Raw genomic sequence first — 26,872 nt, 5'->3', positions numbered from 1 at the left:
GGTAAACATTTGCACATTTCCACCGACAAGTTGTGGCATCTCTAACTAAGTAAAAAATCTTCTTTGGAGACGTTAAACAACAAATAAACACACAAACGATTATTTGATCTTTACAAAACGAAAGACATAATGATATTAAGTGCTTGTTGATATGGCAAATTCAGTACAATTGCGTAAATTGAAGTTTGAAATTTCAGATAAAATTAAAAAAGAAAGTTAATGTTAAATTATGCATCTTTTAGTTCATTTTAAGATGTTTAATTCTATATCAGATATAAAATCTACAGGCAGTCTTCAAGATATTTTCTGAATTACGTATCAAAATGACTTGTATATATTTTTATATTGTTGTTGATTATACATGCAATATTGATGAAAGGAAGATAAAAAGATAACGAGACGATACATGTATATTAATATTCTACAGTGTAATTGTACTATAATTTAAAATGAATTATAAATACCATGACTATTGAACTCATAAACTTTAATTATCAAGAGAATGGACTTCCTGTTTGATTAAAGCAATTGAAAAATTTGTGGCAGGCACTCCTTTTTCTATAAAAAAGATAACTCAATAGATACACAGGAAATCGATGTTTGATAATTGCTCATCAAAAATGAAGCAGTCGCAGATGTCCCTTTTCTTGTACATAGTTTGTGTTACGTTGAAGATTGTGATTTGTTCCATTAAGAACTGCATTGAGTAAGATTTGCTTTCTGCCTTTTGTCTCACAACGTCAGATATTTTACCCTTGCCTCAACTATAAAAGTATTCAATATCATTAGCAATAATTCATATATCTTTTTGTAGATATGCACAGAGTGGAAAATGTAAAGGTTGGAATTTTCTTTCATAATGCTTGAAATATTGCCTGGCTTAAACAATTTTTATCAGCTACAGTTTGAAATAAAAGACGTATTTCTGTTTCAATCCGGGCATCATTTCAAAAAGATAATTGGTAGTTTGTTTCCTATTACATATACAAAACTGTGACTCATTTGATTGTACTATCATTTGTGTCAAAAATAACCTTATAAAATCTATTTAATTAAATCAATTTTATGGTAGACAATTGAATTTTTTTTTCTTTTAGAATGCCTCCCTGGGTTCGTAGGAGAACATTGCTCACACACTTGCAGGTACCCAAGTTATGGCAAGGGATGTCAAAATGTCTGTGAATGTGATCAATCAGTCTGTCACGTGGTCTCAGGCTGTTCGAAAGGTAAACGCCACAAACCTTGCATGGAGATATTTAAAGCAATATGAGCTGCATCGTTCATGTAAGATTTTTTTTGTTTCAAAATTGTAAATAACTACAACAATGACAGAAAAAACGTTAATAAGCTTCTGTTGCTCATATTTGTGATGGAAGAACTATTTTTAAGCATTGATTGAATCAATATTACATAACTGTCGTCCTGTACAATAATGATTTCTTATATTAAAAAAACTGTATTTTGGGTTGTATATAGAAGTCTTTCTTCTGTACTTTTTAATCAAGTTGATTACTAGAGATTTAACTTACATACAAAATTATCACAAAACACATTTTAACAGCTGAATAAAATTTTCAAAATGCAACTCATATTGCTTTAAATATTTTCATTCTGGTATTGATATATACACATACATATCTTTAATTAAACAGAGTTTTAGGAAAAGAAGCTCACAATTATCAAGTTAAAAAGCAGACGCATTTCTTTTCCATTTATGAGTTTCAGAATGTCAACCCGGTTATTTTGGAGTAAACTGCGTTTATGAATGCAGATATCCAAGTTATGGTGTCAATTGCCAATTATTTTGTTTGTGTGAAGAACAGTTCTGTGACAGGAAAACCGGATGCAAACACATTTCAAGTAATAATACTATAACAATTACTTCCTTGACATACGTTCTATTTGTAGAAAGTCGTCATTATACGTATATTTATCTCAATATGCTTTCAAGGCTTATCATGAAGTATGAGGAAAAAAGAAAAGTATTTTTTTAATATTAAACAAATGTAACAAAATGTTCACAAGAAAAATAAGTAGATTGGAAAACTTTTTTTTTTTGTATTTATATCTTATCTTTTTCAGAAATTTACAAAACCACAACTAGAGAAACAACTGCAGGGGCTAGGCACATGACCACCGTAAATCACACACCATTTCAATCTACTACTTCTCATGTTAATACAGGAACACAGCGTATTACAGTCTTAACATATTCTACCAGTAATTATCCAAATGAAAGATTCACCGCAACGGCATCATTTAGGAATATAACAGTATCTAAATCTTACAACTCTTCTTCACAGTCTACTGCATCCACGGGAAGATTCAGTAATGTGCGATTCCCTAGCAATTTTACTGATCAATTACTTATCAATGATCCGCTTTACCTAATTCTTGCAATAGGGTTTATAGTATTTGTAACGGTAGCTGCCATTTATGCAATAAATAAATGTCGGAAAAGAAGAAGAGTCGTTGTAAATGACTTTGTAAGGAATCGAAACATTCCTGTATATTACGAACCAATACAAGCACTTGAATATGATAAAAATTTAATTGGATTGTCTGTCCCTGAGTCAAGCACAACGTCCGATGACAAACATCAACAAACTGAGGCAAATCCGTACGAAACCATTGAAAACGACGAGGAAGATTCATCGAATTCACAAGAAGACAGATATCTCCAACAGAACAGTCAGTCATCAACACTTCTCATGCCTAAATGTGAGCAGCCTACTAGTGAAATCGATGGCAACACTGACTGTGATGGTTATCAGCGTCCTTGTCCTCCTGAAAGAGGACGTCAAAGACTACATGATGACAATAACGAATATTTAACCGTAGTTTAAATGGTTTCTACGAAAATATATACAGTGCACGGTTTTGTTCTCTTTTAAAACTATATTGTGCATGGTTTATAAATTAAAAGAATACATTTTCATTTTTTGATACAACTGATTGAAGTGTTTAAATTCACAAAGTAAGCAAACCTTCTCTTGGATAGAAGTATAGGCATTTCCTCATTGTTTACCTCCTTTACCCTTCACACGAAAATCGTCTGAAATTATTAAAAACAAATTAATTAAACGACTTTTCTTAAGAAACAAAACAATTTTGTTATGATGTTAAGGATTAAAGAATATTCTATTCCCATCTCTGAATCTATTGGAGATTTTTGGCAACAGATATAAAACAATGCGCTCATTTGATTTGATCTTGTATGGAATAAAAAGTATGATTATTTTAGTTTCCTTGTATTATTAGATTGACGACAATCATTAATTATTTTTGTTTTATAATTCCAGATTTTCCATATTTAAAGGGAAAATTACAATAATATCTATTTGTTAACAGTCATTATGCGGGCCCTTTGTGTTATCCATATGTACCGCATTTAAAGAATCAATAAAAATATATTTTATGCATAATCTATTTTACTATACGATTTATCATTTAATATGTTTTTTTTTAAATTAGAGAGTGAAATGTAAGAGGTTTTCGGAAATTTTGAAACACAAGCATTTTCATACCTAAAAACTTGACTTGATAATCAAATATATAAAGATTTAATTTCAGCATTTAAAGTGATTCCTTAATTAATAGTGCTACATGTCAGCCATATCTCAGTGAACTGATATTTTACAAATTAATATTTAGATACACCTGTGTATCCATTCATTTTTATTTTTAAAAGGCAATGTTTTTATTTTATTGCATGTTCTGTAGAACTATGTGTTACATGTACCTATATGATGTTTATTTTTCTTTCTTCTTCTTCGTCTCCTTTTTGAACCTGAAAATTAAAAATATTGAGAAAATTGAAGACTTACAAGCTGATCTCAGGAAGATAAAAGTAGAAGTTTCCATGGTTTTCAAGTTCTTTTCAATTTTAAATCGAATGTGTTTCTTTTGATCAAAACATTGAACAAGATATTAATTGTATATGACGTCAGAAATTATTCAGTTTGGTATGGTTACTCACTGTAGGAATCTGGCATCCGAGGATAGCTTAAATATTAAAAACCAATACAATATTGAATGTCTCCGTTTTCATAAAAAAAGAATTTGTTTGCTATAGATTATAAAGCATTCATTAGAGTGTTGAGAAATTATGTAAAATTCTTACACGTATAAAAGTTTGAAAAACACGCTACCTTTCTGAAAGCGCATTGTCGCCCTTATCCGTTTCCATTCCATCTGAAGTAGCGGTGTCAAGAAGGTCTAAAACAAGGAAGGGACATAAAAGTTCTTTTCATTTGCTATAGTATGTTTTAGAAATATCTAACATCGCGAGTTCAAATTCCCTTTTCGGTCGTAGATTTTTTTTGTCAATCGGATGAGATCGTATCACCGAGGTTTAATGTCGCAGTAGATTATGGCATGAAAGAGATCCCTTACTCCATGAACAGCTGAATTGTAATTTTAAATGTTGAGAAGGCTCCTTATATAAGCAAGTTCTGAAGTCTTAAAATGAGTGAAAATTTCTTGAAGTGATGTTAAAAAAACTCTCCTCTTAACAAAAAAAAAAATTCTGCAAATTTATGCATATTTAAGTCATACTTTTAATATATCTTGTATAATTAATCATATTGACAATATAATCAAAATGAATAAATAGTTTAAGTCAATTAAGAATCATCTGCTAAGGAAGTATTAACAAAACATCAGACTAAAATTAAAAAAAAAATGATAGAGGGACAAGCTTACCCGAATGTATATGACTTGAACTTCCACTAGAAAAAGTAAAAGAGAGCATTAAGCTAGTCTTTTACAATGAACAGGATTGAGAAAATGAAATTCCTCGTATGTTCTTAACATGTATGTAAAGAAAAAAAAGACAAAGTTATCAAAGATTAGAATCAAAGAAAGGTAACTCTTGGTACTGTTATCTTAAGAAATGACCCTACCTGCTATATACATGTTTCGCTGGTGTTGCTCTGTACACAAATTCTGAAAAAGAGAGAGAAGTATCTTATACAATGTAATGCCTAGTCAATATCTCTAAAATATATACTATTATTTCCAGGAAATGGTCAAATCTAATAACTGTTTATAAAAAATATTTGTAAATTTCCTTTACAATATCTCTCCGTTAAATTGAGGTTGAATTGGCCTTGTTTATCAATGGTTAACTTATCACTGGGTTGCATTTTGCCTGAAGTGTTTCGGATAAATTGATTGGGTTTTATGCTAAATTTGACTGCGGATGTTCTAGCTTAAGGAAATTAACTAATTAAATAAATACAGAGGATTCAATGCATGTGTGCCCGTTCAACAGGGGATGTTTACGCACCTTAGCCTTTGGAATTTCTGAGGATCAAAGTTTATGTTCTGTTTGCAGTTTTGCTTGACCCATGGTCATTTTGGCAAGTTCAAGGTCACCAAAAGAAAAAAGTTCATTATTTGTGTTCAATCCATATCTTTCTTATGCAATGACTTGAATATACTTTAATTGTTTTTAATTTTTTTTTTCAGATTGATTACTGTATTTTCTTCATCTTCGAAGTTTTTGTTCATTAAGTTTCGAAGTTACATAATAAAAATTATACTTAAATGTAAAAACTTAATGTATTTCCTTTTTGTTAATATTTAAAGTTATTCTCATTACTAAAAGAGAAAAAGAATTAAGAAACTGAGAAAAGTCATGTACTTTTGTATCATTATACTAGGTTTAAAAACCTGGTGCAAATGTCAGAATTAGCAAAATGTGCAATTAAATGTTGTCTAACAATTACTTGTTTGAGAAGGAAGAGGTCAGATTCTTTTTTTTCTCATTATGATATATCATACGAAAAATGGCATTTTTATGCTAGCATGATTATTCCATTTTTATTAGTCAACATCCTTACCGTTGCCATAGAACGCAATTGGTGTTATGTCACCACTTGTCCTAAAAAGAAAGTTTAGAAGTACATTAGAAATATATTTCTTGATAACATTTTATAAACTTAGAGAAGAATACTAAATAGTTATTGTGTGAACTCTAACCGTTTTTCTTCAATTATGTCCTCTTTGGTTGAAACAGCTGCACTGGCTGAAATGAATATAAATGATAATCATTTAGAAAACATTCAATTGCTTTAGTCCCTTCTGCTATATTCTTTTTTTCTCTGATTGATATCTACATCACATTGAATTTTGTGGAGTGTCATTTATCAATAGGAAGATATCATACTTTTTTAAAACATAAATTCCTTAACAAGAAGTTATAATTTTACGATCAATATTTGCGTTATATTAGTATTCAATAAAAGTTGTTTTTGTAACTTACCATCGGATGGTTCATTGGTCAAACGTAAAGCCTCTTCGCCATTAACTCGAACTTGTCCTTGTGAATTTTGGTCTTTTAAAAAAAAATGAACAACGGTAAAAAAAAATTGTATTTTTTTATTTTGATTTTGATTTTTTAAATTAAATAGCATCTTTTTCAAACATTTTTTTTCAAGTTAAGATTTTTCGTTTTCAAATAGAAACCTTTTTTCATGATTTAGAAATACAAAATTTCCTGAAAAAAGATGATATTCTTGCTAACGTCTCTATAATTAATAAAGACGAAGACAATGAAAATATATAATTATATTTCTGCATACCAGATGTTCTTCTTGACCACCAGCATATAACAGCGATCACTATACAGGAACCTATAGCAAGGATAATTGCTACAATCATCCACTCATTGTGTGAATCTGTTGAGCTGAAATAAGCATTTGATTGTGTTGAGCTGAAATAAGCATTTGATTGTCTTAATAAAGTATCATATCCATAAAATAAAACTCTGAAGGCAGATATATCAAACTACCTTTTGCAGCCCTGGACTGTATTTTCTTTTCTCCTCTTCACATCAAAGCATTTGGAATCTGAAAAAGAAATCCTGATCATTTTGTTTATGATTTTTTTAGAATTAATAATGTTTTAATACAATATCTTTTTTGGAAGAAAGCAAAATTTTCATGCTCTTAATCTCTCACAAGACCCAAATTTAAATATTTCAGCTTTCTGTTTTTTGAAAGTAAGTTTGTAATTTTTTTCATATGCATTAATGATTCAATTACAGATTGAAATCTGAATGTTTTTCGTAATGTTTACAACATAAAAATAATTTTTTATATTTTTTTATAATACATAAAAATAATAAACACTCACATTTGAAAGACTCGGAGGAATTGTATCTAGGTGGGCAGGGGTCATCATCCGTTGTGCAGTCTTTCTTTACATCGTTGACAATTTTGCCAATTTCTGTATCATAGTACCCGCAATATCCTGTTATCATGTAAAATACATGTAGTAACATTTTGCACATGTAATTATAATATGGAAGACAACAGTATTACAGTACGTAGAGAATCCTAAATAATTTTAGTAAGTCAGTATTCCATTGCTCAGTATTTTTTTAAAAATTGAAGAAAGCATCGTATATATATTTCACACTTGTTCTAATAATCGTGTATCCCAAAACACATTACTCTAGAGGGCATGAGATCATGTAAAAAGTGATAGAGTGTTCTCGTCATTACATTATAGTCATTACAAGATATGTATCTTTTTACTCAAAGTATTTTTTTCTCCAGTTATATAGCATTTTATAGGAGAGAACTATCTAAGTTTTTGGTATTTGAGTTTAATCCTTTTGACATGTTGTCAATAAAAGTTGTTCAAAACAAAACAGTGTGACTGTTATTGTCTACAATGTCGTTTTACCTATATGAAAGTATATAAGATAGTATTTTTTATACTCTGAGTCTTGTAATGATGTCAGACAATGATATACGTGTATCATTCACAAAATTCAGTCATTGTGTTCGATAGTTCCATGTGGTCTTACAGTATCTTATTATCTATGGAAAACTGTTATAGTGCACATTTACATGTATAATACAAAATTTATCCTGGATTGGTTAAAGACGCATGTAAGGTTATTCTTATAGAAAAAAAAACTTTACTACATGTACCTCAATATAGAAATTAACAATGTACATGACAATATTTCTCAGAAATTAATACATACTCATTCAATAGATTAGACTGTTTAATCATATCAATTGCCATTCTTTGTACCGGTATATAGAAATACTTAGCAATAATAATCACAATGCTCCTGGACGTTGAACTTTGTTAGTTTTTTAAATTTTATATTAAATTTAAATAAATGCCCCCTATAAATAATGTTCCTTTCATAAAGAATTTAAGATAGAAAATTCATGACATGTCATTCATAATAAGAACATAAAAAAGAAATAAAAAGAAAATAATAAGAAAATAAAAAATAATAAGAAAAAATAATGTTTAAGTACAACCCCTGCTGCTGATATAATTTGTGGTATTACCAGTAAGAATCCATATTGGAGCACAGACTTCCACCGTCCCATTTTCCCACTGATTCACTAGACAATGGTACACGAACCTCCCAGGCTCAGGGACACAGGTCTGTAGATTTGCAAGTGCATCACATCTTTTCTTCTTGGCAGCATTCTGCCATGCTTCCTCTGTCATCGGACATTGTTTCACTTCTTTTATCGTTGGAAATGATTCGATGCATTGTTTGGGATAACAGGTCTTTATCTAGAATTTACATAATGAAAATATTAAAAACAGAAGTATTATACGTTAGCTAAAAGAAAGTATCGTTCTTTGTAAATTATATGTACTATAAACATGTTTTTTTTTTTTTTCTAGCTTGAATTCAATTTCATGTTTAATAATTTTAACTTTTTTGTTAAAAATATTTTTGCATTTAATTTGCAACACATGCAATCATTCCGATGTGTTTTTTTTTTTTATTTAACATGTAAGATCATCAATAGTTTTTGTAATCAGCGGTTAATATTTGTTGGAATTTGGCATTGAAATAATGTAAATATAAAGACTGTGGTTTTTTTTAGACCAAGCATTATTGCATTCATATATTTGTTTGGTTTATTACCTTGAGGGTGAACAATACAGTTGAAACCAAAGCTAGTTGATAGTGTAGAGTCATTCACGGGTTTCCCTACTTAAAAGTCTGTAAACAATCAATGTAGGTCACATTTGAATGCCAGTCAAAACACCGCGGTCGATATCTAGAATGAATGTATTATATACAAGATCTGTTGACAATTATAGTAAAATCTTTGTATATTAAACATATAATACATGCACATTCTTACTAATTATTCACAGATAAAATGCTAATAATTTATGTTACTGGTTAAACAGTTAAAAGTTACTTACATCGCAGAAAAATCAAAGGAAGCGCTACTCCTGTTGTAAAATGGCGTACATGTATTATATTTGTTATTCCTATTGCAAAATCTAATTAAATATACTACTTTTTAACAATTTTGGTTGGCAGATTTTGCGGTACAACATTCACAATCGCACATTAATGTTTCTTTATCCTTTCCTCCAGCAATGACCGCTATGAATGCATCAGATATACGGCTAGTCTCAAAGATCAAGTGCTTTTTAAAAAACATAGATAAATGCGGATATAAGCTTGAAGTGTTCCGGAACCTACCGGCATATACTCAATTTGTATAAGGGACAAGCACAACTTAACAGACTAAAAAGACAACGGCAAATAATGGAACAGAAAAATTAAATATTTTATTCTTTTGAATTATAGTAATAAAATTACGATCATATATAACTTTTACGTTTTCACTGTTGAAGCTGTAAGCTAGGACCGTGCTATACAAAAAAAAATACATGTATGTGAAAAATGAATGAAACACGGACCCCTGAAAATCCCAGAGGTGGTTCAAGTACCTGGAGAGTAATTAAGCACATCCTGTTGCCCCGTTACACCCGCATTTAACTCTTTATTAGGGGCTTGGTGTAAAATGCGGAGGATGGAGTCGCCACAAAACTCCAAAATAGAGGGTCAGAGAGTGCAAGGGGTGGAGCCTCTTGTGTCAATTTTTATTTTAATTTTACATTTGCCCGTTTTATCTTTCAATCATTTTAGAAGCTAGATACAACTGGGTTGCTTGTAGTGCTCTCCATCAGTGATAAAAAGTTCCTGTCAGAATTAATTACTGAGTCTAGATACTGGTATGTCCCAAAAATTTTATTGCAGATACATGTAATTATGTCATGCATAAGATATCGCAGATCACTTTGTCTGCAAATTATCAACAATTAAAAAGTATATTTCACATTGCTGTAAAAGCTACAAAAGCTTCTGTATGTGTAAACCACAAAAAGAAGATACAATTAAATGACAACTGAAAATGAAATTTAGCAAAAAAAAAGGTAACATGACTTTCAATTATATCAACAACAAATGAGGGGACAATTTTTGTCATCTTTCCCTAGAAGTTTAGGTAATCTAGCCCTTAGCAATTTTAACATTTGGCCCTTCAGATATTTGATACCTATACTTATAAAATCTGTCAAGACCTCATGGGTTACTGCGAGATAGCAGTGTGACTCAGACAGTTTCCATTGCACTTAGCATCTGTGATATCGCAAAACAAAATTTAAATCACAAGCACGGGCTGCATGCCCCTCATTTGTTTCTCATATCTATAGGTCATTTCGATTCTCATTTTGTTGTCTCTTTATCATATTGCTTGTTTCTTATTCTTTTTAGAGCAAAAAAATAAAATAAAATAAAAACAGTTAATGGCCAGAGTTCTCTAATAAAACAATCAGTTCATTTACTGAATCTATTATTTAATTATTTTTAATTTTTCTAAAATGAGATAATATTTCTGAGTGAATAATGACATCACGGCACATTTCCAAAATCGGACAGTGTCTACGACAGCAATCAGATTTCAGATGGTAATAGGTGTTTTGTAATGAGGCCGATAGTCATTGACACCTTTATATACATATCAGTCTATTTATATATATCTGTATATGATATCACCAAAAGATAATAATTTTGATGCTATTCTGTTTCAGTCAGTCTCTGTTATCGTTAAAAATTAAATATTCAGCAAAGCTGTTCCAGTCGTTGAAATGTGGTGTTCATTATTTTTTTATCACTGTTTCCTGTTTCTTTGTTTCTCATATAGTATTTTATGGACTTTATAAACAAATGTCATCAGATACTGTCAAATGGTCATCACAAAACCAGGTTGGGAGATATAACTGACTTTCATTCACTCAACTTCAATGAAATTATTTTTTTTAATTGTTTGGGTAATGTAACACTCTAACACATTCTCACGGAGTATCAGAAAATGAGATGACAGATCTAATAAGCACGTGCTAAATTTACGACAAGCACTATGCTCCACCTCCTGCATCATCTAACACAAGAGGCTCCACCCCTTGCAATCTCTGGCCCTCCATTTTGGAGTTTTGTGGAGACTCCATCCTCCGCATTTTACACCAAGCCTTTATTAGGTCAACGGATCATTTGAACGGAACTTTCCGAAGTTAGGAACTGCGAACAATAGTAATGTTCTCCTGACTTCCTTCAAGTCAATTTTCAAATGTTATACATTACATTTCCGAATGATTTAAAAAAATACATATATTTTTAAAAATATTAAAATGAATTTTCTTAAAAATTTATTTAGTAAAATAAAGAGAGATAGCTCCATAATTCTGGAAAAGCTGTGTTAATTTCACTATAGAAAATCAACAGAAAACGGAAAATATCTTTTAAATACCCCAAACCCTGTGAAAAAAATTCCATTTTACGGCTGATATGGACCGTGATTTTACAATTTCTTTTGTGTTTCACGGGAGAACATATGTTTATATACACAAAAACGACAAATATTGCTTATTTTTCACCAATTTCAAAGCGATTTACAACTAAAACAGTGTATTCTATTAAAACATTAAGGTGAAATTTATTTACGTAAATCATAAGAGAGGATATTTAAGTTCAAATTAATTTATTCAATCAAAACGACTTGAAATGCATGGTTCATTAGGACAATGAAAAATAATTTACAGCATATATGTTCAGGTCTGGGGTATAAGTAAATGATAATTATACATAATAAGGGAATGAAATGGGGGAGAAAGAAAACAAACACACGCACACACCCTCACACCCACACATGACATGTACATGTAATCATGAAATAAATGAGGTGGAAAAATCATGGAGGACAGATTAAATCATACATTTTTAAAATAAACATAGAGTTTTTTAATGTCTAAGCATTTTGTTTTGTCATCAGTTGAGAAAATTTAAGAATATTTGGTCTAGTTAAGTAAGTATATATAGTTTAATTTACTTTTTCCTAATGTTTGACAATAAGGGACATTCAAGTTTAAAATTGATTTATTCGTCAGCAACATGTTTTAGCATTACAAAGTGTACATATTAATCTTTCATTTTAAAATGTTTTACATGCCCATCTTCCCAACTCAACTGGTAATCGGTGATTTGTAGTACGGAATTTGACAAGTATTTTTATACATTTAATGGCAATATACTTAAATAATTTTCACTCTTAAAATTTGTTTTAAATAGCTTTTACACTATACCTTTAAATGAACTATTGATATCCGAATGCCATTTTTGTATACAGTGGAGCCTCATTTATCCAAACGCTTTGGCTCCTATTGAATTTGTTCTGATTCTGGAACCTTTGCTTAACAGCAGTTACTTACCCAATCTTGATTAAGATTATAACAAAACTGTTCATTCGAAATATGAGATAGTCTGCATGAATCAAAACTAAGATAAACACAGTCACAATTTCAGATTGTGAATTAGCAATTAGATATTGATAGGGATGTCAACGAATATTCGAATATTCGAATATTCATTCGATGAGTTGATATTCGAATATAAATTTATGATTCGAATATTCGTTTTTAAGTATACATGCATTAAAAAGAGAGAAAAACCTGGCAAGTTTTATTAGAAATTGAATCAAGTTTGTAAAAAATTAAAAAAACAAAAAACAAAACACTCCTCTTGGATTACCTTAAAGGTGTGAAGAGTGTATCTATTAGAGTAATTTATTTATTTGTTCACTTAATTAGTGCTTTAATAGTTTCCAGTACCAACAATCAGTTTGTATTGTTGTTAGGGCCCAGGTTTACAGTAAACACACGGACTTCTTGTTTATGTAAATAAATCATTATCAGGAAATTATAATTAGCAAAAAATAATTGCTTTTAATATTTCACCATTATAGATAATTGTTCTGCTTGCTATAAATTGGTAGGAGTTATCAGTGTAGACTTTAGTTAGACATTCAATTAATCTGGAAAAATATAAAAGAATCTTTTGAATTTTCTAAAAACAGTCATTACATTTTGGATGTATACTATTCAATAATTCTTTTAAAATATTTATTTATATTGCATTTTCCGAACTCTACATGAGTTTTTATTCCAAAATAATGGCATAAAACCTATACTGCTTTACAGGAGAGTGAAGATATATATTTAACTAGGGCTAATTGTAACGGGAACCGTTACAGATGTTCCCCAAACGCTCCCCAACTCCCTTTTGGTGCCATACTCCCTTTAAGCTTCATTAAAAATGACAAACTCTATATGCATTTTACACTTTAACAACGTTTCCCTGAAGTATACCGAGTATATTCAAATTTTAGCATTTGCACGCGTGCACATGTAAATGCATATGCGTAATGACCATATTCTCTTGTCTACATTATCTATATACATTAATATAATAAAATAATAAAGCATTTAATCCAAAAGTATTAAAAAATACGCTTCATCAAATGTATTTTTGATTTTACCCATCTCACGTGCATGCACGTGCATGCATGTGCATGATGACCTTACCTTTTTGTAGGAATCCACTATGTCTATCTATGTTCTAAATCCCATCCTGTTTGGTTGAAAATCAAAGGAGTTATACCCATTTAAAGTTTAAGCCAATCAAATTGCAGCGCACGTGCATGCGCGTGTTTTCATGATACCTGCTATATATTATATTGTAGTATATCCTAATGCATGACTATGTTTAAAATTTCAAAGCATTTCGTCAAAAAACAAAAGAGATATTGAAATCTTTGTTTCAGCCAATCAGAGGGAAGCGCACGTGCATGCACGTGAGTTCGTGCTAATTTGACCATGTCATATTATCTAGACTATTAATATATCCTTATAGAATGAGTTTCAAAGCATTTCAATAAAAAATGTAAAAGTTATGGCTATAATAAGTATATCAGTCATTTCACTCACTTCACGCGCATGCACGTGCATGCGTATGCGCGCAAAATGACCTTCGTTGTGCACACCTACACTTGACACCTATTAACCCTAAAAAGGTTTTAACTTAGTTGGGTGAACAGTTTCTGAGAACACTCGCGGACAAAAAAAGTACCGGAGAACAAAGAAGAAAAAAAAGAATAATAATAATAACTAGAGCCGAGCTCGTTGCAAAGCAACGAGTAGGTCTTCCGTCCTGTTTGACCGGACGGCACCTGTTACTTTCATTTTTAAAAAAAAAAAGAGTAATGAAGTCCAAAAATGGCTTAGTCTTCCAAATCTTTATGAATTAATGCAATATTAAGCCATTTTTAGCTACTTCCGGTTTGACCGGAAGTGACGTCGACGGACGGAAAATTAAGATTTAAGCTTCCAGTGACATATGTTACCCAAAAACCTGTCAAGAACAGCAAAAATATGCAATTTTGGACTACTTCCGGTTTGACCGGAAGTGACATCGCCGGACGTATTTCGACGACGCCATTCGATAAAGCTTGATATTTAGAACAACTTTGCTTCTTTGACGTATTACAAATTCTCAATACTTTTTGAGATATAAAGGAAAAACTTTCGGCCCCTTTTGGCCCTTTATTGTAGAGGCCAGCCCCTTTTCGTTGATATCTTTCGAAAGATCGTGACATTCTTCACAACTTTTGTTCTATATGTCTTTACAAAATATTAACGTGTAAAAAGATATTGCAAAAAATGTGTTAAAAATTTCTAAATTCCCAATAGGTCTTTTTTCGAGCCATAGCGAGCGCCGACGTGCGGCACTTCCGGAAAAAAAACAGTGGTGTGTGACAAAAGAGCACACATTGCTCTATCATCGCTGAAAATCTTTCATGTTTCTGTCTTAAGGCATTTTCGAGAAAAATGATGGACAATGACCCTTAAAAATCACTAAATCGCGGAAATCTCAAAACCGGAAGTGATGTCATCAAAACAAAAAAATATATATCAGGTTTGTTTAATGTTCTATCAGTCCTGAAAGTTTCATCAAAATCGAACGAGCCGTTTCCGAGAAATCGTGCACACAAAATCGGTAAGAAAAAAAACAATAATAATAATAACTAGAGCAAAGCTCGTTGCAAAGCAACGAGTGGGTCTTCCAAATCTTAGCAATAAGCAAAAAGTGAAATGTTCAAATGTCAACTTTCCTACCATTCTTTATTTCTTTGACTCAAACAGCAAAAACTCTTTCTTAAAGTCTGATTCTGGAGTGAGCACAAGGATAAACAAAGATAAATAATCCAAAGGTAATCTCTCCAACACCATTGCAACTGTACCTACAAAATTTATACATCCTCATATTTTGACTCGTAGACATATACTATCACCTATGATGCAATCATATTAGTGAAGTGTTTTATGCTACGGATATATCAGTGTTTTGATATATCATCAGCTAAAAAAATGCTTTAAAAACATTTACACAGTATAATTAGATAGTATTATAATAGCCCCAATGTGTTCCTGATAAACTATCTCCATTTTTTGTCAGGTCAGAAAGAGACCAATACTTTTACGAGAAAAACAAAGGGATGTTTTGTGCAGACCTCCACTGGCAAATGCTGGTATCTCAATAAGAGTGTAGAAAAGTTCTCTGAACAGGACATTCAACAAAGAGATCTCTTTATAAAAGCACTGCCCTTCATATGAATTTTATTCCCCTACACTAAAGAATGCTCTGTGCCAAGTTTAACTTAAATTGTCCTGTGCCTGTGGTTCTGAGAAGAACATGAAATTTTGATGAATTTATTCAAAGATGATAATGGGTGACTTTTATTTAAAAAAAAATTACTACAGCATTAGCTCATATGAGTTAAACTGTATACAGATTTAGTACTTTGTTGACTTTTAAATATAATTGGACATCTCTTTGATCTTATGTTTGAAACAACATGCACATGTCCTTTGTGCTGAAAAATGCACATATGTTAATGGTGTAGTTGTTTGTGCCAAGATAGTAACTTTCCTTCCATAATACTGTAAAAATACATATATAATATCTTTTGCTGCTGAAGACAGAGCTTTATCATCTTAACCATTAACACTGGTATGCCTTCCCTTAGAAATGGAAGACCTTAATACAGGTCTATGTAAACATGCAAGATCTGACACATTTAAAAAGAACATTTATTCCAAACTAAACATATAGATTCTGTAACAAAATCTATTTCTCTTGAAAAACTGAAAGCAGTTGATATATTCATATTTGTCAAATTGTGGATTTATGTCTTTTTCTCAAATCAAAATTCGAATATGCTATATTTAAAGTCATCTTCCTAAACTGAGACTGTTTCACATGACAGTTTCAATTTCATTACGCTGTTTATACTTTGTCATCTGATCTCCAAACAGATGCTCTTCTGGCAAATCAGGATCATGCGTGGCAGCAAATTTCAGTACTCAGATGACAGTCACAGTCACACCTATAAAAAGAATTTGAAATTTTTCATTGATTTTTTTTTTTAGAAAGTGCAACTTATAAAATAAGATAAACCATCAAACTGAATTCAAAGATACTATCACTTTTTCTGCATGTGTATTACTTGTAAAACTACTCTATAATAATTTATGAATATAGGTTAACAAGCAGTCATTTGAGGATGTTTTAAAATAAAACATTTTCATGATTTCAAATAAAGGAAATGTACGATACTTGTTCATTTAAAAAATTATTAGGAATGGTAATGGTTAACAGTTGTTAAATGATTAATCAGTCAGAAAGATGGTAGGGGTATTTGGTTATGATTTTTATGTGTCAAGATAAATCTATTTGTAAAGGTGATACATTAGGCACAGTGTGCTAATGAAGTAACAAAAGTCCCAAAACACTATCGCATAAGGAACGATGAGCTAGCGCAAAGTAAAAATGCAGCTCTAGCTCCTTTATAACACCATGCTATACAAAGTTTATGACAACATTCTGGCCAGTTTAAGACACTTACAAGGTAGCATGAAGTAAAAATGTGCTACAACACTTATGACGATGGTCTAGTGTGTTTATGACAACACAATGACAATGTACTTGTGCATTGTAACAATGTTGCAGCAGGCTTTTACACCACACAGTCAAGATTACATGTAATAGATTGTGTAAAGCTGTGTTGGCATGGCAGCATATTTTGTGTCAGCACAAGTGCATGTTATTTTAAGTTGCCTTAGCCTGTGTTAGCACATTGTTCCTAAACATGCTGAAGCACTTTTACAATTAGCCTTATCTGGACACCATAATTTTCATAACCAACTAGCCATGTTTTTTTGTAAAAGTACATGTACCAGGGTACATGTAAATCATTTTTTTTTTAGATTTCCATATGTTCTAAAAAGACAAGGAATAAAATGATATTTTCTATAAGCTTCTATTCATTATAAGTGTTTGCCAAAGCATTTTTTCCTATATAACCAAAATACATCTTTGTCTTAAAAATGGTAGCCTAGTGGTAGGGCATTCCCTTTATATAATCCTGAAGTTTAGCTTGATTTCTAGCCGGACTCATTGCTACGAAGTTCAACAGGAAATGCTGCTTCATCACTGATGCTTAATCAAATTTACACATTAAAATATAGTACATTTGCGCAATCAAATTTGAGGCAATACAAACACTGATTACAGAATTAAATTTTCAAAGTTATCAGAAATTGTCAAAAAATAATTATAATAATGTACTTTCTACAGTCTTCTTCAATTAATTATTTGTTTAAAATATGCAAAAGGTTTTCATCACTATGGATGTGTGCGCCATATTCTATAAATAAAGGTTGTATTGTCAGTCTAACACAAATGCGGTAAACATCATTAATTACTTGATGTACGCTTTGATGCAAATTCTCAGCTGAGGACACATCAGTGCATAATCGTTTGACCTTAATTAATCTTGCTGCATTAGTGTTTATTTACTTCTGTTGGTATATAAATCCCTGAAACCGCCTCAAACGATACATGTGATGAATATTTTTTGCTGTTAAATTCTATAATAATTTTATTTAATTTTAAAACTTTTTAATACTATATATATGCCATAGAGATATTTTTGTGGATAACATATCCTCTCAATGTCTGAATTTGTTTTTAAACTCTCATCACGGTCTTTGTTCATTACCCTGTAAATGAGCCCAGCTTTCAGTACTTCTGAGTACTTTGATTATTCACTGCATCAAACCTAAGACAAAAACATGATGCAGTAATGTTACTTAACCATGCACCCAGCATTTGAAGTGAATGAGACCTTAAAAACCTCATAGTACATGTTAGGACAATGTCACTGAGTTCCAAATAAAGGTCTAAATAAAAACTATTTACCGGTATATATTAACACCTCTAAATGAGTGAAGGAGTGAAAATTCTCAAATAACATTACCAATCAAAGAAGCTGATTCTTACATCACAGGTTCCAATCCCATTGCTAAATGCTTCAGACGGGTTACTCCAATGAGACCGCATACACCGAGATTCAGTGTCAAAAGGATCCCTTACTTCTCAAAGGCAATAAGTGCTGAGTACAAGTCTGTATTTGCAGCTTACTATCCCAAGTGGTGGCATCATCAAATGACTGGAAAATGTTTGATAGGCCAATAATCAAACAAACCATTCCTGCAGTCATCTAAAAATAAGCAAACTTTCTATTATTACAATTGTTTTAACAAATTTCTTTTGCGATTTAACTGAGCAACATTTGTGCAATTTTTTGTCAATAAATTTTAATACTAAAGACTTTGTTTGAACAGCTATTTATAGCAAGTACAGACAGCAGCACGAAGCGCTGCTCATAATGCAAGCTCTCATGACAACGCCTTGGTGAAGAGAAAATTATCACTTGCTTATTGATCCACACAATTTCTTTTCCGCAGTAACTTTGGACCCACAGTGCTTTGATTCTTTAAGCTACATTCTTGCAAGAATTGATCAAAAGTTTCCAAAAAATAAATTCACCTTGATTTAATGGATAAATTGCAGATAAATAGTGGGGGAAAAAATTCTTCATTAAAGTCAGCACTATTCAAGATTTAGACTTACAGGTAATGTCAGGCCTAACTTACACCACGACATCGTGTGACTTCAAAGTCTAGTGCCCTGTTCACATGGAGAGTTTAATTCGCAGTAAATGATTGCAAAGTAAACTAATGTGAATCAAACTAATGGGAATCAAACTGTGTTAACATGACATCTAATGCGAATTAAATAAATGCGAATAAAAATTTTACTTCTACAGTCAAGTGTCAGTAAAGCTATCCACTCAAAAATAGCACAATTAAGTACTTAAAGCTGACCACCAACATCTAGCATTTGAATTAATTTTGCCATTACAAATGCCTCAAAATTTAATTCGAATAAGCTTCCCTTTGTGTTCACATGGAGCTAATGCAAAGTAATTTAATTCGCAGTAAATTAATTCGAATTAATAAAACTAATTTGAATTAAACTCCCCCTGTGTACAGAGCATCAATGCACCAAATATCAAGTGCGGTTTGACAAGCCCGATCTAAATTAAAACTGAATAAGTATCTGCCCTCACCCAAACAGTCACACCGTCAACATATTGTTACAGTGTATATTCAACAAATAATAGAGAGGTTGAGATTTCAAACGTGTACGTGTACGGGTACGTCTAGTAGGGTAATAACCTAAATTCTGTGTGTATTACGTCATCAATTTTAGTGACGTCAAGATTGCAATAAGTTCTTAAAACTTGTAGAATGGAATCTACACGTAAGTGAAAACGTGTAGCTTTAATAATAAAAATTAGCCAATTTAAGTTTGAAAATGTGATTGTTATGCATTATATAGGATGTTTACTTTCACAAGCACTTATTTTCATCAAGTTTTGTTTACTAACTGACGACAAAAAACCTTCTAAATAGTTGAAACAGAGACACCGATCGCGGTGTACACGTACATGTTACACGTCATAAAAATCTCAACAGACAAATTAAAAAAAAACGTGTACGTGTACTTCAAAATATATACAAGTACACGTACGCGTACAAGTTTAAGATCTCAACCTCTCTATTAAGTGTAGTGTAAATTACCCCTCCATGGACACTGCGGTATTGCTCTTTTGCAGGGCAAAATAATAACGTTTGGCAAAGTTTTTGTTGAGAGATAATTAAATGACATATATTTAACAATTACTTATATGTCATATTTCACCAAACTATATCATTTTGCCCTGCAAAAGAGCAGTACCGCAGTTACCGTGAAACGGTCTATAAGAGTATCACTATGATGGATAGTGGAGTGTTGAATTTTTTGTTTTGAAAGTGAGTCTTGTTGAAATTAAATGCTCACATATATTTAAATAAAAAATAAAAAGCTGTTGGGATTTTAAAAGGCTAACAGAAAGCGTCTGAGCCTTAAAACAGATAATGTATCGGCGTGTCTGTGTATTTTTAAAAATATTAATGCTCTAACAGCTGTCTAAGCTGCCATAGTAATTTAAATTTTAGGTAAAATAAATTTCTAACCTTCATTCCGATAGTCCATGCCAATCAAACTTTAAAATGTCACCATCGACTTTTTCATCTCTCGATACATTTATCACTGGGAACCACGAACCAGAGTCAAGAGTGCTCAGCTTGTTAATTTAACAGTCGGAATTTCCTCGTAAACAATTCACACAAAAATTTATAAATCGGATAATTCTTCTGAAAATAATGCTCCAGAGGATTGATAAAGTACTTCGTAGCTGCAGATTAAATGTGCGTGCATGTCTACATACGACCTGTGGCTTGTGTGGTAAGAAATGCTCAACTTCACATGATTTGAGTGATATACAGATCACCATCAGATAGTTCGGAAGAAACCGGTAGAACTTTAAGGAACTTGATCAGTGAAGTATCAAAGCTAAACTTTACCCACCATTTACTGATGGGAGATTTTAACTACCCTGGAATTAATTGGGAGATGATGACATCATCAAACATTCATTCAGAAGAGCAGAAGTTCCTTGAGTGCTTACAGGATAACTTTTTATTCCAAATGGTAAATAAACCAACGAGATGGAGGGGAACTAATACACCAAATGTGCTAGACCTGATATTAACCAAGGACCCGGACACAGTAGTAGATATGGAACTACAAAGTCCCCTTGGAAAAAGTGACCACTGTGTCATCATATTCAGCTATGTGTGCAGAGTGGATGTCAAGAAAACAAAGAAGAAGAGAAAAAGTTACAGCAAAGCTGACTATGTAGGACTAAAGGGTGAAATTAAGCAGATAAATTGGAGGCATATTTTGGAGAATGGCTCTGAAAACATAGATGAAATATGGACAAAATTTCGTGGAAAGATGGAGGATCTAGAGAATAAGTATGTACCTACTTATGAAATTGGAAGGAAGAAAAACCAGCAAATTCCCTTGGATAAAGAAACTCTAAATGTCATTAAAGAGAAGAATGCCTTGGCACGCAAGTACCTGGTACACAAAGATCCAGATGTTAGAAGAAACTATAATCGTACTCGAAACAAAGCAGGGAAACTAGTAAGGAAGGCTAGGAAGAAATACGAAAAAAATCTAGCAAAGGAAGCAAAGAGTAATCCTAAGAGAATATGGCAGTATATCAACTCAAAGAGTAAAAGCAGACAAGGGATTGCAGATTTATGCACCGACCCTAGAGATCCAAAATCAGAAAAAACGGATGATGATGAAACAAAAGCTAACATTTTAGCGGATTTTTTTAGTAGTGTTTTTACCAAAGAACCAGATGGTGAAGTACCACAACTTAAAGCCAGAAACATCCAAATTCAATGGGAACAACGTTACATAAAGGAAGAAACTGTTAAGAAAATACTCAGAGAACTTAAGGTGGACAAATCTCCAGGATTAGACAATTTTCATCCAAGGTTTTTGAAGGAACTACATGAGGAACTGTCGGTACCACTAACTATGATATTCAATAGATCATTGGAGGAAAGAAGGGTTCCAATGGAGTGGAAAAAAGCCAGAATAAGTGCTATTTACAAGAAAGGGAACAAGTCCTTAGCAGGAAATTATAGACCTGTGAGCCTCACATCAGTTGTGTGTAAAACAATGGAAAAGGTAATGCGGGATCAGATCACTGAACACTTCATAAGGAATGATCTATTTACAACAAGGCAGTATGGTTTCATGGGAGGGAGGTCAACCGCACTACAATTACTCAGAGTCTTAGATGAATGGACGGAGGCATTAGATCAGGGACATACCATAGATTGTATATATATGGACTATCAGAAAGCATTTGATACAGTTCCTCATAGACGTCTTATCAGCAAGCTGAAAGCATATGGAATAGGACTTGAAACTATTCAGTGGATCCAAGACTACCTAAGGGATAGAAAACAACAGGTTACAGTGAATGGGAGAAGTTCCGAGTGGCATGATGTAACATCCGGCATCCCACAAGGCTCCGTCTTAGGACCGATATTGTTTGTAATATTCATAAACGACCTACCAGAGATCGTCGAGTCAATGGTATACCTTTTCGCAGATGATACAAAGATTTTTAAAATTGTGAAAGAAAATGGAGACCAGGAAACACTGCAAAGAGATCTTGAAAAACTCGCTCAGTGGAGCAACACTTGGTTGTTGAAATTCCATCCTGAAAAGTGTAAATATATGCATATAGGAAAAAAGTCTTCACAAGAGGTGACATACAAGTTATTAGGAGAATCTTTAGAGCGTGTTCAGGAAGAAAAGGACATAGGAGTAATCATCGACGAAAATTTAACCTTTGAGAAACACATATGCGAGAAAGTAAAGAAAGCCAACTCGACATTTGCCATGATTAGAAGGATATTTCAACATTTAGATGAAAATACATTCATTCCGCTCTATAAATCTCTGGTTCGAACACACTTGGACTATGCAAGCTCAGTCTGGTTCCCATACAAAACTAAATATATTGAGATGGTGGAGGGAGTGCAAAGAAGGGCAACAAAGCAGATACCTGGAATGTCAGATCTTACCTATTCTGAGAGACTGAAGAAGCTCAAACTACCAACACTCAGCTATAGAAGACACAGAGGAGATATGATAGAGATATATAAAATTACGAGTGGAAAATATGACACAAAAGCAGCCAACTTTGTGAAATTTAGGAGAGATCATGTAGGGAGAGAAACTGCAAGGGGGAATTCCAAGCAACTATTAATCCAGAGAGCCAGATTAGATATCAGAAAATATAACTTCACCCTGAGAGCTGCTAAGATCTGGAACAGTCTACCAGAGGATGTTATAAGTGCGAAGACTACTAATTCTTTCAAGCAACGTTTGGATAAACACTGGGAAAATCAAGACATTTTATATGACTATAAGGCTACAATATCCGGAAGTCACGTAGTGAGTAATACTAAAACTGAAGTAGGATATAGGGAGTCCAATGAAGAGGATCCTTAGGGAGCCTGAATTGGAAACCAACGATAAGTAACGATAAGTATTTCCAACTTTCAGTTTGTAAGGTATCACACCGGTAATTGACCAATCAAAATGAACTTAGTCAAATGTAGGTCCATATATATAGAATTAATTTTCTTTTCTTTTGAGGCGTTTTTCTATTTTCTTCCATGCCACTTTTACAACTTTGGTACCTGTGCCTAGTAAATTTTATGTACTTTGTGAATAAATAAAGGTTTTGGACAGGAACTATTTTTTTCATGGCATAGGAGGCTACTTCCTGTAGTGCACTCGAGGTGTTTATAAACACAGTGAAAACACGTGGATTTGAGGGTAGCCCTGTTTGCAGATGGAAAAAGTCCGAAAATGCCGTGTGGGTACCCTGTTTTTTGGTGTCAGCTAATGTGACAGGTAATGTTTAACACCTTCTGCTAAATATTTTTTCATGTAAACAAATACCTGATTTTTAACGATTTTTTATTCTATATAGAATTATATAGTGAAAACAATTACCGGTGTGATACCTTGAAGGTGATTGTGAAAAATCATTTTAATCCTTATTAAAGACATTTTTCATTTTTAAAACGCATATTTCAACAAAATATGTGATTTTATTAACTTTTTGTTTAAAAAAACAAAATATTAAAATTAGAATTAGAATTTACATTATTTTTCACAGATTTCTGTTTAAAAATTAACAATAGGTCATATTTTACACTCAATACTTTCAAATATGACTAAAAAGGTAGCATTATGCATCTAAAATGTGGAAAGAAGTCAGAGAATATTGTTTTTTCATTTTATATGACTTAACATTATTTGCACCAGCTGACCGCAGTCAATTATAGTGTCTACAGACTTTGCGGTAAAGGGTGTTAAAGCTGATTTTTCAAGAATAGACTAATTCTAGGTTTGCGAATGAATTTTTAGCATAAGCGACAACTGCGATAAAATGTAAACAAGTAAAAATGTTTTCACAGAATGATAATTTCTACAGAAACATGATTTATTTTAATTTATTCAGACCTCCAGTGATACATACATTACTGCATTGGAAGAACAGAAATAATGAAATGAGTCAGATCTGTCTAATAAACTTAATACATAAGATACATTAGTAAAATTCATTAAGAATTTATCAAAGTAAGGAAGGTTATGACCAAAAAATCCTGAAATACTGTCAAGGTCTGCATGATAATACTTATTCTGAGTTCTAACCATGCATCATACATGTAGTGCAGAATGTCACTTAGCAGCATGGCATGCCTTTTGTGGTTCTAAGGACTTTATTTATGCTTTCGCAGCTGACATTCATGTTTTTTCAGTTTGTCGGAGACTGTTTTTTGTTATTTTTTCATTTATATGTAGGTGTTGACTGTCACTTTTGAATTAAGTCTCAGTCAGTGATGCTTATATGAGCATGATCTACTAAGTATATCATTGTACTGAAATATTAATAAATTCCAAATTTAACTGATGAAGAAATTTGGCATATTTACATAACTGAAATATCAGAATAACTATAAGTCAGCTAATAAGGTGCACATTTCTTCTCAGATCACTTCCTATAAATTTTATCAACAGTTTTGGTACACCCACCCACCTCAAAGAATCATGGAGGATGTACGTCCTATAACCGGTCTCTGTGATGCATTTTGTCTCATAGAAAAGTGTTCAAACTCATTAAAATGTTTAATATTTAAATTTTAAAATCTAAATGTTCATTTTTTTATGTAAATTTGTTGAAACAAAAAGATATAATCTTGCATAAATCATGGAAATTCATTAAACACCTTTGGAATTCCTGAATAAATCCATGAAAAGAGAATAATTATGCATGTTAAATTGAAATTTCATGGCTAATTTGTGCCTTAAGAGAAAGCCAGTTGCATAAATCACAACAATAAATTACATCTGAATTGTTGTCTCCAGGTTCTTATCATCAAAGCCAGTTTAATGGAGTGTGGGAGCTGTGAAGAACCTCCCTAGATGCTGATATCATTTTGACTGCCCTGAGTTACAACACAGCATTTAGATAAACTTCTGCACAGCAGCTTGTAGACACATACCTAGGCTTTATTTGGAACATAAATTGACCAGATACAGTGTTCATTATCAACCCAGTATTTAACAATTTCTGTATTTTTGTTCATTCTTTGAAGGGGAAAATGCAACTTTGTTATGTAATAATTACATAATGGTCTTAGACTTGTAAACTCTTTTCTGTTTGTGGTGAAGAACAAAGCATATACTCTCCACGGATAAAAAATTGGTTGCCAAGCTTATTCTTTTAATGGTGAAATTCTGCTTCAAAAGATGCACAAAAAACTGCTTCCAGAGTGCTGTGTGTGTTGTTCTTGACTGCTCTGGAGTAAGGGAGATAAATGCTTCATATCTTCAGAAATAAGGGGATTTAGATCACCAGACTTAGGGATGTTGGGGACAATTATTTCATGAATCTCAGGTGCAAAAATGGAAAAAAATCGAACACCTTCAAAGGTCCTTCAAGGTATCACACCGGTAATTGACCAATCAAAATGAACTTAGTCAAATGTAGGTCCATATATATAGAATTAATTTTCTTTTCTTTTGAGGCGTTTTTCTATTTTCTTCCATGCCACTTTTACAACTTTGGTACCTGTGCCTAGTAAATTTTATGTACTTTGTGAATAAATAAAGGTTTTGGACAGGAACTATTTTTTTCATGGCATAGGAGGCTACTTCCTGTAGTGCACTCGAGGTGTTTATAAACACAGTGAAAACACGTGGATTTGAGGGTAGCCCTGTTTGCAGATGGAAAAAGTCCGAAAATGCCGTGTGGGTACCCTGTTTTTTGGTGTCAGCTAATGTGACAGGTAATGTTTAACACCTTCTGCTAAATATTTTTTCATGTAAACAAATACCTGATTTTTAACGATTTTTTATTCTATATAGAATTATATAGTGAAAACAATTACCGGTGTGATACCTTGTAAACATGTGTCCGACTTTTGGGACACACTAATAACCGGATATACGAGAGACCTGATATTTACCTGATGTTTTTATTTTAGATTAAATGACAATATTGAGTACTTCAAATGACTTATTTAAATACTTTATGACTATGATGCAAAATGATATACAAAAATTCGTTTGTTTGGAATTTTTACTGACGATTTTGAATCAGGTCAAATAAGGTTTTTAGTATATCAGGTCTTTAGTACCTTCCCATTTCCCACAATGCCGCGCGTTGTTTACAAACAAGAGGCCACGAAAAGACTTCCTCTTAACTAATGCAGAAATATTTTGATTTTACCTATTGTTGTATACAACATCACATTATATTTATTATTTAAATAAAAAGAAAACAGAGAA

General features: G+C 32.1%; 2 protein-coding genes and 2 long non-coding RNA genes across 8 annotated transcripts; 2 read left to right on the top strand and 2 right to left on the bottom strand.

Annotated features, from left to right (window-relative positions):
• The first annotated feature begins 328 nt into the window (after nt 1–328).
• LOC134248590 (uncharacterized) lies at nt 329–2,846 on the top strand. Its single transcript, XM_062731006.1, has 5 exons — nt 329–706; nt 815–840; nt 1,098–1,226; nt 1,726–1,860; nt 2,083–2,846. Exons 1-5 carry the CDS (start codon nt 597–599, stop codon nt 2,844–2,846), a joined length of 1,164 nt encoding a protein of 387 aa, XP_062586990.1. The 5' UTR covers nt 329–596.
• Nucleotides 1,978–9,495, bottom strand: LOC134248588 (uncharacterized). 5 transcript variants are annotated; one of them, XM_062731005.1, is made up of 16 exons: nt 9,205–9,495; nt 8,918–8,995; nt 8,322–8,550; nt 7,141–7,257; nt 6,797–6,854; nt 6,588–6,691; nt 6,269–6,340; nt 5,986–6,031; nt 5,847–5,887; nt 4,905–4,947; nt 4,705–4,730; nt 4,152–4,218; nt 3,980–4,005; nt 3,743–3,790; nt 2,988–3,055; nt 1,978–2,787 (listed from the first exon to the last, which is right to left on the bottom strand). In XM_062731005.1, the coding sequence occupies exons 2-15, from the start codon at nt 8,969–8,971 to the stop codon at nt 3,018–3,020; spliced, it is 969 nt and encodes a 322-aa protein (XP_062586989.1). In that variant the 5' UTR covers nt 8,972–8,995; nt 9,205–9,495; the 3' UTR covers nt 1,978–2,787; nt 2,988–3,017. The 5 variants fall into 5 exon arrangements, 4 of the variants coding, with proteins under 4 accessions (XP_062586989.1, XP_062586988.1, XP_062586987.1 ...); XM_062731004.1 differs by having other exon boundaries at nt 8,918–9,053; nt 9,205–9,491; XM_062731003.1 differs by having other exon boundaries at nt 8,322–8,556; nt 9,205–9,489.
• An 8,012-nt stretch (nt 9,496–17,507) lies between these two features.
• Nucleotides 17,508–20,651, bottom strand: LOC134248583 (uncharacterized). The gene is made up of 3 exons (XR_009988074.1): nt 20,608–20,651; nt 18,527–18,746; nt 17,508–18,305 (listed from the first exon to the last, which is right to left on the bottom strand). It is a non-coding gene; the product is annotated as an uncharacterized LOC134248583 (long non-coding RNA).
• Nucleotides 20,652–23,580: 2,929 nt separating this feature from the next.
• LOC134248587 (uncharacterized) lies at nt 23,581–25,846 on the top strand. Its single transcript, XR_009988076.1, has 2 exons — nt 23,581–23,926; nt 25,448–25,846. It is a non-coding gene; the product is annotated as an uncharacterized LOC134248587 (long non-coding RNA).
• Nucleotides 25,847–26,872: the final 1,026 nt, after the last annotated feature.

This window comes from Saccostrea cucullata, unplaced genomic scaffold (genome assembly GCF_032062105.1).
Source record: "Saccostrea cucullata isolate Sc308-1 unplaced genomic scaffold, CSIRO_AGI_Scuc_v1 ctg2094, whole genome shotgun sequence".
Taxonomy (NCBI): Eukaryota; Metazoa; Mollusca; class Bivalvia; order Ostreida; family Ostreidae; genus Saccostrea; species Saccostrea cuccullata.
This window is presented reverse-complemented; position numbering and strand designations above follow the sequence as displayed.